This window comes from Ctenocephalides felis, unplaced genomic scaffold (genome assembly GCF_003426905.1).
Source record: "Ctenocephalides felis isolate EL2017-DRISC unplaced genomic scaffold, ASM342690v1 CF-g0.4_SCAFFOLD_01170, whole genome shotgun sequence".
NCBI classification, from domain to species: Eukaryota; Metazoa; Arthropoda; class Insecta; order Siphonaptera; family Pulicidae; genus Ctenocephalides; species Ctenocephalides felis.
Genome location: NW_020537324.1, coordinates 43325687 through 43338925, shown reverse-complemented (window position 1 = coordinate 43338925; position 13239 = coordinate 43325687). Strand labels below are relative to the sequence as shown.

At 35.5% G+C, this 13239-nt stretch overlaps 1 protein-coding gene across 1 annotated transcript; it reads left to right on the top strand.

Moving 5' to 3' along the window:
* Positions 1-7808: 7808 nt before the first annotated feature.
* On the top strand, positions 7809-11302 carry LOC113367261. The gene is made up of 3 exons (XM_026608886.1): positions 7809-8443; positions 8603-9011; positions 11264-11302. The coding sequence occupies exons 1-3, from the start codon at positions 7809-7811 to the stop codon at positions 11300-11302; spliced, it is 1083 nt and encodes a 360-aa protein (XP_026464671.1).
* Positions 11303-13239: the final 1937 nt, after the last annotated feature.

Sequence of the window (13239 nt, the reverse complement as noted above, 5' to 3'; positions counted from 1 at the left end):
CATCGTTGAGTACAATTGCAGGGCAAGTTTGAGTCCGAAGCGTGAAAATCATATGAACTGAATTTGTGCTATTGACTTCTATCCACCACAACGAAAACCATTTCTCAGCTAAGATGAGATGGTGCTGAAGACTGTTGGATCTTTGTTTGTGGCGATGATGCACGTATCATCAGCAAATGTGGCTACACTCGTGTCAGTTGAAGTTGGAAAATCAGCTATAAAAATTAAAAATAGTGTTGGCGCCAGGACACTCGCTTGAGGCACTCCAGAATTTATTTACAATAAACAATACTCTTTTTTATGTAGTGCATTATTAATTACGTTTATTATTGTATTATTTTGCTCAATTGTTGAATGCTTGTCTTGAAACCCAAATTGATGGTTTGGAATAAAATTTTGTTCTTGTAGGATTATTTTAATCCGTTGAAGGATTAACTTTTTAAATATTTTTGATATGCAAGGCAATAAACTAATTGGCCTGTAGGAAGATAATAGATGAAGGTTTTTTCCTGCTTTGACTATAAGGATTATTTTTGCTCTTTTCCAAGACTGTGGAAAAGTTTTTATTCTGAGTATAGAGTTATATATTATTGTGAGCATTCTAATAGCTTTTCTTAGAAGTTCTTTTAACATATTAATAGAAATCCTATCTGCAAGAGTCAAGAATTTTGCAATTTCTTGAGTTACTACAGCCTCAGTAAAACGATTAACATTATGAGTCACTAGTCCTGAAGAAAATCACAAATGAATTGTTCATCATTGGATTTGCATTTACGTGAAAATAGCTGAAATGTGAGGCGCAGGTGTTTTGCGAATGCATTATTTTTTTCTTCTGGATTTCTTGCCCATGAACCGTCTGTTTTTCTTAATGGCGGAATTGGTACAATTTGTCTTTTTAATTTTTGGGTGTTTTTCAAAGAAAATAATTTGTTTTACTACTTGCAGAAAGATTATGTAAGTAATTTTCAAATTACTTAATTTTTATACTTTATTATTAAACTTTTAAGGTTTTTGCACGCACTGTTAAATTTTCTTTTATCTTCTGGTGATCTAGTTATTTACCAAATTCTTTTCCTTCTCTGTGTAATGATTTTTTTAATATCTGTGGACACAGAGTGACTGTTATTTTGATTTAGAATAGGAGTCTAGGAAAATAGGAATTTGGAATAATGTATTTGTAAATTTGTTGATACCGATATTTAAATCATTCTCACTTTTTAGTAGAATATTACAGTTGATATTGTTTTCGATGTATTTTTAGAAAAAATGCCAATCGGTGAATTTATTTCTAAGCGAACTCATAACATTGGTTGGAATATGTATGCAGTATTTAAGAATTACTGGTGAATGATCAGAACTGAGGTCTAAGCTTGAATTTATTTCAACAAGCTCGTTTTTAATATTTTTGGCTACAAAAAAATCTAGGAGGTCTGGAATTTTGTTCAAATCAGTTGACCAGTAGGCGAGCTCACCCGTAGAAAATGTCCGGAGATTATTATTATTAATGTGTTATTAGTCTAAATCCCCAAAATGTGTGCTTTGCGTTATAATCACCTCCCGCAATGAACAAATTTAAAAGGCTGGCAAAAAAGTTGTAAACTGATTTTCAGTAATTATGTGCCATGGCGGACAATATATTGCCGATTCTGTAATTTTGTGAGTCATTAGGTCAATTGAATTATCGATTGTATGTAGTCAGTATAAAAAGGTTCTGTCTTGTAATGTCTGATGTTCGACTTGATGATAATGGCAGTGCCACCGTGAGGTCTGTCGTCCGGGCGATTTGTGGTATATGTGTGATAATTTGAAAAACGAATATTGTGATTTGTTTCGGTGAAATGCATAATGTCTCAGATATTAGCATAATGTCTACGTCGCTGATAATTAAAAAAATGCTTAAGTTCATAAACATGATTGCTTAAGCCATTCGAGTCCCAGGTGCAAATTCTTAGTTGCATAGACATAATTATTTTTTATTAGTTAAAATTGTTGTTAGTAAATTAAGTATAATACTCATTTGTTCTGTCAATATTTTAATCGTGTTTTTAAGTTCTGTAAAGTCATTAGATTTGTTGCTAGTATTGTTTTCAAAATTTTCATCACAAAAGACAAATTTCACTTGGTCAACTTTATTTTCCCACTTTCATTTTTCTGTCAAGTGATTTTGAGTGCATTTAACGCATCTGGGTGTGCAGTGGCAATAATTTCTGGTATGACCATAACTTTGGTAGCGAGTGCAATGAACAATTTTTCTAGAAAACCTCTTTCCTCTATTTCCACTTTAGTTTTTTTTTATAAAAAATCTATTTTATAAAAATCTCTATTATTAAGTTGTTGTTCAAGCTCAATTAAATACATTTTCAAAGGGGATTTTGAGATTCTGTTTTTCATTTTGTCAACACGAACAACTTTGTGAGCTAACTGTTGGATTTCATCTTTGAGCATAACTGTATCCGTGCTGAAATGTAAGTTTTTAACCACTATTTTGAATATTACTTTACACTTCTCTTGGAAACAATCCATTTGAGTACCTCTCTTTTTTAGAATTTTAGGCATTTTGTTGTAAAATTTAGCATTATCAAGATTAACTCTAACTTTAGTTTTATTAACAACTTTTATTTGATAAAGATTTTTTGCTTAACATTCTAAAAGTTGAACTAATGGTTTAATAACACGCACGTCATATATTAAAATTGACGGAGGACTGTTAACTGGGCTGCTTTTATCACTTTAGTGATTTTAGCGGTATTTGGATTAGCTAGAACTTCATATATATTGCTGGTGGGAGTTGGGTTTAGCCAGTAACTTGAATTTGAAGATCGTTTTTTGCATGTTGGTTCTGTATTTAACTTTTTTTTTAATTTTCTCTTTTTAACTTCAATCCATTCTGAATCCTTGCTGGTAATGGCTTTATCTTGATTAAAATCATTTTGAGAAACTTAGTCATTATTCTGATGTGAAAAATCTTGCTGTATTTGACCTCTTATACTTGTTAGCACTTGTATAGAACTTTTTCGTATTTAATTTTTTTATCCTATTCGATTGGGGAGCATTCTAAATCTATCTGATTGGTATCCGTATTTAAAATTTTTGACACCTTTAAAAAAAAGAGGGAAATATTTTACTAGTACGTACTCACAAAGGGATGTTTCTATTAGAATTTACGGACCAAAATCATAAAATTCCTTCAAGTTATTTGCAAATTGAATAAATATAATAATTCTCAGTATTATGAATGACTCAATATTTTGTTTTTTTTAAAGCAATTTTCTGCAGAAAGTTTTTTTAATCATTCAAATCGGATGCTCCTTTCTCTCAAAAACTCGATTTATTTTTTCTGCACATTTTGCTTCGTATATCCGAAACAGCTGTAGCTGTCTTTGCCAAAAACTAATTAGCAAATCTCCCTATCAATAGGAATCAAATGTTTTTTGAACCCTTTAAATCGGTTGATCCATGCCCCGAAAACGTAAACGAAAAAATGCGGTCTTTGCTTCGTATCTCAGAAATGGCGGAACCGACTTTTCTCAAAAACGAATCAGCACTAATATTCTTAGAAGGAATCGATCGTCGACGAAAAATTGTATCGACATATAAATACACATGCACACACAATATTGATTAGATATTTTGTCGTTGAATATTTTACGAATAGTTTTATCATTTTCTAACAAGTTACATCTACTAATGTAAGCTCAGTGAACCTCGCTTCTGAGTGCAAAAAAATTTTTCTTAACATGTTCCCCTTCAGAAGGGACATATTGCCACTGTTCAAACAATCAGTGCAGCTAATAATATGAGCATAGCGCTAGACCCAAGTTCATCAGATGTTCATCATCAATACCCGCAAACGCATCAATATGCGATGTTGTAGATAGTGAGGTAGAACCTAAGGCAGTATTTATCAAACATAAATACAGAACATGACACTTCACAAAGAAATGAGTAATTGAAGTACCTTGAAAATTTAATAAATGATATGCACAAAATCGTTCAATCTAAATCGAATATACATAAGTAAAAATAATTAGTGGCTGTGATAAAACGATTTATTGATCTTTCTAGTCAACGGATAAAGGAAATAAGCTGAAAGATACGAATAAAGTGATGATTAATGAAGTGCAAAGTGGTGAAATAGTCCATATAGAGGACAGTAAATGGCGGATCACAAGCCAGGCTTCAAGAAATAAAAATTTATCAAATATACAAACGGACACTTTAATGACAATAATTTTTCACTGCCCAGTTAAGTCTTCTAGTCCATCACAAAAATACGGAATGAAAAACAAAACGAGATGATTGATTAGCATAAAGTCCAAAACAGAAAAAAGGAATCCAAGGTACGTAAAGCAAGATACGTAAAGCAAGACACTAATCATAAAATGATAAAAATTTATAGAATATTTAACAAACCAAATGCTTTGTTAATTCAAACTACCGAAAGCGTTAATTACTTCGAAATTTTACGCCATATTAACCAGGATGTTTTCGATGACTAGGTCAATATAACAGTGGAAAAAAGAAGTAAAACCAGAAACGGAGACTTGCTAATAACTGTATCCAAAAAAGCGGTGACAAAAGCCAGGGTTTACAAAAGATTATTGCAGACATATTAAAGGATGAGGACGAAGTAACCTATAAAGGGCACCAAGTCGTTATAGAAATATGGGATATTGATGATACTACAAAAAGCAACTGGAGGAACCTTCGATACACCAGCAGAAGCAATTAAGATTCGTAAAGCATAAATAGGTTCTCAAATTGCTTTAGTAGCACTACCATCGGCAATGGTACACAATCTGTTCAGAGTAAGTAGCAAAATACGAATTGGGTGGGTGTTGAATTAAAACCAACCAATGCTTCAGATGCTGGCTATTTGAACATTACGAAGCACAGTGCAAGAGTAAAGTAAATTGGACTAGTTCATGAATTTTTATTTCACATAAGACATCATCTGGTGAAAAATGTCTTAACGGTGTTGAATGTATGTGTTGGTTTACAAAATTATTAATTAAAGTATTCTGGGAAATATTTCGAGCGCTAAAGATGCTAATTAAATGATCTACAAATACCTTCGCTTTTTCTTCGTTGCTTTTTGCCCAAATGTCACTATTTTGGTTTGTAATTTTCAGAGGAAGGTTTTGTTGTAGGGGTTTACTTTTGTTCTTGATTGGTTTCCATATGGAATTATCGTACCTATTTAGCAGCTGTACATACGATCTGAATGTACAATTTTCCATCCTTTTATTTTTTTTCTCAGTGTTTTACTGAGATGATTAAGGAATGTCTTATCCATTAGTAGATGAGAATGTTGCCAGGTAGGTCTTGTTTTTCGTTTATGTGCAACTGGCTTCTCTTGGAATAATATTCGGGGCGATCTGCTTGGTTGTTTCACGTACAATCTCAGAAAAATATTCTAATTCATTTTCTATATCAATAACGCTTGTAAGCATAAATTTTGGAATTAATTTTGAATCAAGTATGGATTTAAATTGTGTCCAATTAGCTGGAGTAGAAAATGTGCTAAAAGTCATAAGTATTGGATAATAATTAGAAGAGAGATCGTAACTAGATTCAATATTAAGATTTGAATGATCAATACCTCTGGAACCGTATGTCTGGAACTTTAATTGGGCCAGAAGGCCAATATGTTGGACTACAAGCTGAAATAAAGGAGAGGTTATTCTGGTCTATGGCTGCATGAAGTATCTTACCTTTGGTTATAGTCAGTCTACAACCTCAGGCAATATGTTTGCAATGATAAACTTATTACCTAATTGAGAAAAAAATGAAGAATACTGAGCACAAGGAATTTTAAATCTTGGTAGACAATAAACAGCAGAAACACAAAAATTATATAAAGTAGTTTCAACAGAAATTTGAGTTGCTTGTAAAATGCTTTATATTATTTTTGATTATTATATCCGAACAGCCACGAACCCTGCCACTTGGTGATACGTCTCCACACCAATACGAATCGAATGTTTTTTAAATAATTCAAATCGGCAGATTTGTTCTCTCAGAACCTGCCATTTTTTGCACTTTCTGCTCTGTATCTGCGAAATGGCTACACCTGCCTTCGCCAAAAACTAATCAGCACGTCTTCTTATTAATACGAATCGAATGTTTTTTGAATGATTAAAATCAGTTAATTGGTGTTTTCGAAATCGTCGACAAAAATTTATATCCGCATACACACACACACATACACACATACATACATACACACACATACATTTTTCTCACGTCAGAAATTAGTTATTTTGTCGTACAAAATTTAAAATTAGTTCCATCAGTTTTAATAAGTTACTAATAAGTCAGTGAGCTGAGTGATCCTCGCCTCTGGGTGCAGGTAGAATTTTTGTTAAAATGATCCCCATCAGAGGGGACATAGTGTCAAACAATGCTGGTGATGCAATCAATGAATCACACAATAATTTGAACACAACGCTATGTCCAGGTATATCAGATATAGCCCAAAATCCGCTGACCAGCTCATGCGACGGTATGACTAGTAAAGTAGAACCAGTGGCTGAACTGTCACATATAATTCCGGAAAATGTCATTTTACAACGGAATGAGTCATTGAAGTGCCTTGAGAATCTGATAAATGAACTGCATATGATTGTCAAATCAAAGTCAAACATACATAAAGAGGTGAAAATAAAAACAGGCAACATAGCGGCCGTAATTAAAAGATTTATTGATTTAGACAACCAATTGTTAGAGGAAAAAGGCCGAACCACGGATGATACGGAAGTTATGATAAATGAAGTGCAATGTTGTGAGACAGCCCCTATAGAAAAAAGTGTACGGCAGGACACAAGCAAAGCCACAAGAAATCGAAACTCACAACATATAAGCAATAATCAGGTTAATGAGAAAAATGGTTTGCCAAGACGTCAGACGATCATAGAAACATGTAATGAAGAAGAAATCGAGGTAAATGACTGGCATAAAGTTCAGCCGAGAAAACAGAAAAAAAAGGAAGCAAGGGTACATCTGTCAGAACAGGACACTAACCATAAAATGATAAAAAATCATAGAATTTTTCCAAAACCAAATGCCTTATTAATCCGGCCGACCGAAAAAGTTAATTATTCCGAAATATTACGTCGCATCAAACATGATGTCCCTGATGACAAGGTAAATACGACAGTAGACAAAATAAACAAAACCAGAAATGGAGACTTGTTGATAACTATTTCTAAGAAAAGTGCGGACAAAGGCCAAGGACTACAACAGATTATCGCAGGTGTGTTAAAGGATGAGGCCGAAGTTATTTATAAGGGGCACCAAGAAACTATAGAAATAAGGGATATTGATGATGAAACCTCAAAAATTGATATCCAGATAGCACTACAAAAAGCAACCGGAGGAGCCTGCAACACACCAGCAGAAGCAATTAGGCTTCGTAAGGCATATAGAGGTACCCAGATTGCTACTGTAGCTCTTCCAGCGGCAGTTGTACACGATCTGCTCAAAGCAAGTAGCAAAATACGAATTGGATGGGTCAACTGTCGAATTAAAATCATCAAGAAACCAATTCGATGTTTTAAATGCTGGCTATTTGGACATTATGGATCACAGTGCAAGAGCGAAGTGAATCGGACCAATCTATGCATTAGATGTGGACAAGAAGGTCACAAAATAGCCAACTGTATAAATGCAGCAAAATGTGCACTATGCGCTGAAAATGGTAACTCTGAAAATGTGGCACATCATGCCGGCACTCACAGATGTCCTGTATATAGGGAGGCCATAGAGAAAATAATGAACGCAAAAGCATGAAGATAATACAGCTAAACATGAATCATTGTGAGGCTGCACACGACTTGCTTATGCAGACGGTAAGAGATATGAAAATTGATGTTGCTCTCTTATCAGAACCTTACAAACATCTAACTGATTGGCCATGGGAAACGGACAGTACCACCAAAGCCGTTATTTGGTCCTGTGGCAAATTTTGTTTCCAAAATGTTGTTAACAATAGCAACGCTGGATTTGTCGCAGCATCATTAGATGGCATACATTTATATAGCTGTTACGCTCCACCTAGTCTTTCTTTGTCAGATTTTGTCGATTTTTTAGATCGTCTTGTGGAGGATGCAAAACGACACCACCCCGTAGCGATAGCCGGTGACTTTAACGCATGGGCGGTAGACTGGGGAAGTAGGAAGACTAATGCAAGAGGTAAAGCATTTTTAGAGGCCTTCAATGCACTTGACGTTGTTTTACTTAATAGTGGTGATAAACCAACCTTTGAAAAGGGCAATGCAAGCTCAATAATAGACCTTACTTTTGTTAGCAATAGCCTCTTCAGAGGAATTTGCAATTGGGAGGTATTAGATATCTACACTGCTAGTGACCACAATGCAATCATCTGGGAAATATCAACAAATAGAAACATTAGAAGACATGCGAAAATATTTAAAGCCATTGGGTGGAAAATAAAATCTTTTGATGAAAGCGCCATGAGAGTTGCCTTAAATTGCAAACCTATAATTTCAGAACACGCAGATGAGCATACTAGAGAGCTGATGGAGAGAATAACCGAAACCTGTGATATCAGTATGACTCGTAAACATGGCATAAATCAAAGACAATCTGTGCACTGGTGGACTGAAGAAATCAGCTCTCTTCGTAAAGAGTGCCTAAAGAAAAGAAGGATCTCTCAGCGTGGATATAGTCTTAGTAATTCTGCACAACTGGTAGTGGAATATAAACAAGCACGTAGGCAACTAAATAAAGCTATCAAAGATAGTAAAGTTAGGTGCTGGAAAGAACTTTTGGATGAAGTCGAGGAAAATCCATGGGGAAGACCTTATAAGACTGTAATGTCTCGCCTCAAAAGCCAGCCAATACCTTCACCAACTTGCCCACGACTATTGAATAAAATAGTAACTACTTTGTTTCCACGACAACCTAATTTGAACTACCAGGTAACACATGTAGAACAGAATAATATTCCACTTATAACACTGCAAGAACTGATGGAAGCTTGTCATCGCGTTGGAAATAGCAAGGCACCGGGATTAGATGGAATTCCTAATATTGCCTTAAAAACATCAATTATGACATCTCCGACAATGTTTCTTAATGCATATAATACATGCCTGAAAGAAGGGGTTTTTCCACGAAAATGGAAACAGCAAAGATTAGTACTTATTCCCAAAGGAAAAAAACCACCAGATGAACCATCATCCTACCGTCCAATATGCATGCTGGATACAGCGGGTAAAATTCTTGAAAGAATAATTCACCAAAGAATAGATGCAGTAGTTGATCCAATCTTAGCAGACAATCAGTATGGTTTTCGCAAAGGGCGATCAACTATCGATGCTATAAACTTGGTAGTTAATACCGCCAAGGAGGCAATTGCCGGAACCAGATGGAAGGGGGGTTCAAAAAAGTACTGCCTTGTAGCTACATTGGATATAAAAAATGCTTTCAATTCTGCAAATTGGGATTGCATTATGAATGCACTCCGTGACAAGAACGTGCCAGCATACCTATGCAATATAGTCGCAAGCTACTTTGCAGACAGAATTCTAATGTACCATTCACGCGATGGTACAGAAGAATATAATATAACAGGAGGTGTGCCGCAGGGCTCTGTTCTAGGCCCTTTGCTGTGGAATATTATGTATGATGGCCTTTTGAGACTAGAGATTCCAGAATGTGTGAAACTAGTAGCATATGCAGACGATGTTGCCATAGTGGTTGTCTCCAAACAAATTGATGACATCGTAAGCCTATTCGATATTACATTTGGAAAAATTAATCGGTGGATGGAAACAATGAATCTCCAATTAGCACAACAAAAAATTGAAGCTGTTCTTATCACTAGTAGGAAAAGAATTGAGACCATCAAGCTAAAGATAGGAAATCATGAGATCACGTCAAAACCTCACATCTGTTACCTTGGAGTAATGCTTGATGCTCGTTTGAATTTCAATCAACAGGTGGAACACGTTAGTGCTAAGGCGTCAATAGTTAGGACGAAACTTGCTCGACTGATGCCTAATATTGGAGGTCCTAAACAAACCAGAAGGATATTACTATCGTCAGTTATTACTTCGGTGCTGACATATGGTATCTCCATATGGGCTGATGCTCTTAAATCTCAAAAATCGAGGAGAATGGCAGGGCCCTTATATCGTCTCAGTGCTATAAGAATTGCTTGCGCATTTCGCACAATATCGGCGGAAGCAGTGTGCGTCATTTCAGGAACTGTGCCTCTCTTAGTCTTAGCAGAGGAAAGACGGACAATTTACCATAGAAGACATCAACAACTGTGTCCTGAAAAGCTGAGATTAAAAGAACGGCAGAACAGCATTGACCGATGGCAGCAACTGTGGGATGTCGCAGTAAAGGGCAGATGGACGCATCGTCTCATTCCTAACATCAAAGTCTGGCTAAGTCGCAAGCACGGCGAAGTAAACTATTATACTACGTAAATGCTATCGGGGCACGGCTGTTTTCGAGCCTACCTACACCGATTCAAGCACGATAGCTCGCCGGATTGCCCATATTGTTTGGGCGAAATCGAAGATCCTGAACATGTGTTCTTCGTGTGCCCGCGATTTGGTGCTCTACGGGATGACGTGGAAGAGACATTGGGACGCAGAATTACCCCAGGTAATGTTGTTGAAGTGATGCTGACAAGTGAAGCTGCTTGGAACGCCATAGACAGATTTGCGAGAGACGTTTTAATGGACCTGCGTTCTATAGAGAGAGAAAGGGCGAATGGGACTTCGCGCATTTAAAAGATAAGTATAATGTTTATGAATTATAACATTGTTTATAACAAGTTAGGAATTGTAACATTCTAGATCCTCCCCCCACGAAGTAATGCCTAACGGCGGTTTCCGTGGGGACCAGAGGCAGGGGCCAAGCGGAGGTTTTAGTCGGTATTATACCAGGGCGGTATCGAGTCCGACATACCCAGACAGAAGACCGGTCTGGAATGCATAAAAGCATTTCCTTCGCTATACAAAAAAAAAAAAAAAAAAAAAAAAAAAAAAAAACACACACACATACATCCATTTTTCTAAGGTATGCCAGAATATGAAACCTTTAAAACGTAAAGATTTATAAAACTTTTCATTTTCGATTTTTTTGCGATTACTATAACTTATTATAAATGCGATTACTATAACTTATAACTATCCACGGAAAGTTAAAAAAAATGCAGATGGATGAAATGATTTCACTAAAATTGCTTCTGAGAACTATAACTTAAAATTTAATTTCTCTTCAGATGGAAACATACTTAGTTTTGAGGTTAGTTCGTGGTTGATAATGTAATTTTCAATTTGTACAATATGTTTTAATTTATCATTATATTTTCAAAAATAAAAAAAACAGATCCAACAATCAAATTAAAAGAAAAAAATACTGAAAAAATACATTAAAAGCAGGAATGTATCACAAGTAAGAAATTTATTCAGACTACTACATACTTCCGGTAGTAGTTCACCATTTCTAGAAACCTACGTAGTTCCAAACCTGTGGTTAGTTGTGGAAAGTTTAAAATTTTGTGTGTTTATGGAGAATAGCCATTCCTATCAAGGTAGTACACCAGAAAATCTACTTCATCCTTGCCAATGTTGATGACAAGTGAGTGCTTTTACAGTCGCACAAACACTATTTCCAAGTGACGATGATGCTCTTTTATGTCCTTAGACATAACCAGGATGTCATCCACGAATATAAACGCAAAGTCAGTACCTTGAAAAATGTGATTGATGTATCGCTGGAAAGTTTGAGTAGGATTTGTTAATCCAAACGGCATGCAGAGATACTCAAACAATCCCCATGGGGTTATAATGGCTGTTTTCTGAATGTCCTCTTTCGGCATCGGAATCTGATGATAAGCTTTGGCGAGGTCTAGTGTAAAGAATACTTTTTTCCTGCGTAATGCTGGAAAAACATCCTGAATTAATGGAGAAGGATACTTATCAGGTAATGTGCTTGCATTCAGTTTTCTGTAGTCACTGCAAAGCCTATATGTCCCATCCTTGTTCGATACCATATGAATAGGGCTTACCCACGGACAGTTTGATGGTCTTAAAATACCCTTGTTCAGGAGATTTTGGAATTCGGTTTTTGCAGCTGTAGCTTTTTCACCAAAAATCTTCCTGAACCTGGTAGCAACTGGTAGACCTCTTGTAGAAATTCTGTATGCAAAAGGAGATTGTTTAATACTTAATTTGTGCGGTTCATTGGTGAGAGAAACATATTTTGTTAGTAGATTCTTGAACGGTTGCTGAGAATTGTGGAGATGTTGATATTATCAGCTCTCAGAACTTTACTATAAGAGGTTAAGCCTGTAGTAGAGTCAATCAATCTTCTTTGTTTGAGGTCAATTAAGATGTTGTAATGGCTAAGAAAATCTGCACCAATTATGGTTGGTGCAACGGTGAATTGCCAAGTGCAATCTCTGCGTAGTAATTGCCAAGCGCAAGCTCTGCGTAGTGAATGATCCAGCTCTTAAGTCTTCTTTCCATAAGTAGGTATGCGGCTGGAGTTGGAAAAGAATTTTTGGCTCGTCCGGTTGCAAACTTGCTAGCAAAGAACTGACCCAGAGCCAATAAGAAATCGTATCCGGGATCTTTTGTCTGTTATACCTAATCGGAGCTCTGTACAGACAGAATTTGTATCACCATCATTGCATGCAGCTCTTGATGTTGATGGTGATACTAGTTTTTTTTATTCAGACTCATTATGCCCTCTCTCATTGTTTAAGTTTTCGATCTCTGATGTGAGATCAATCAAAAGTTCTTGCGTATGATCCGTTTTGTAATCTTGAGCCACCTTTAAAGTCAAAATTCCAGCACGTATTCCTTTCTTCGTGGGAGTTACCAATTATATAGATAGTTGCTCTATATATTATTTTATATTAATGAGTGAAACACTGTTTAATGTGTATAAGTATTTAATTTAACTAGTGAGGTGCATGGCATCGTACTATAAGGCAAATTTGCTGGAACTTTCCGTACCATTTTTTTTTTTAAAAGATTAACTTTTTTGAAAATATTTTACTTTCATAAAACTAGATTTTTGAGAAACTATACATTTTTGAAAAAAAAAATTTTTTTGACAAAAAGACTTTTTGAACAAGAATGTTTTCTTTATTTTGAAATATTTTGGAAGTTTTGAACTTTTTTTCAAAGCAATCGTACTGCTTTAACTGCATAGAGACAAAATATCGATGCGCGTAAGCACAGCGTCGCG

Bases quoted from the DNA above. Each gene is read 5' to 3' on its own strand.
- LOC113367261 (XM_026608886.1), top strand. From the start codon at position 7,809: ATGAATCATTGTGAGGCTGCACACGACTTGCTTATGCAGACGGTAAGA. The intron at 8,444-8,602 runs GTGGAAAATAAA...CATAAATCAAAG, and splicing joins AAAATATTTAAAGCCATTGG to ACAATCTGTGCACTGGTGGA. The intron at 9,012-11,263 runs GTTGGAAATAGC...ATTTCTCTTCAG, and splicing joins TGATGGAAGCTTGTCATCGC to ATGGAAACATACTTAGTTTT.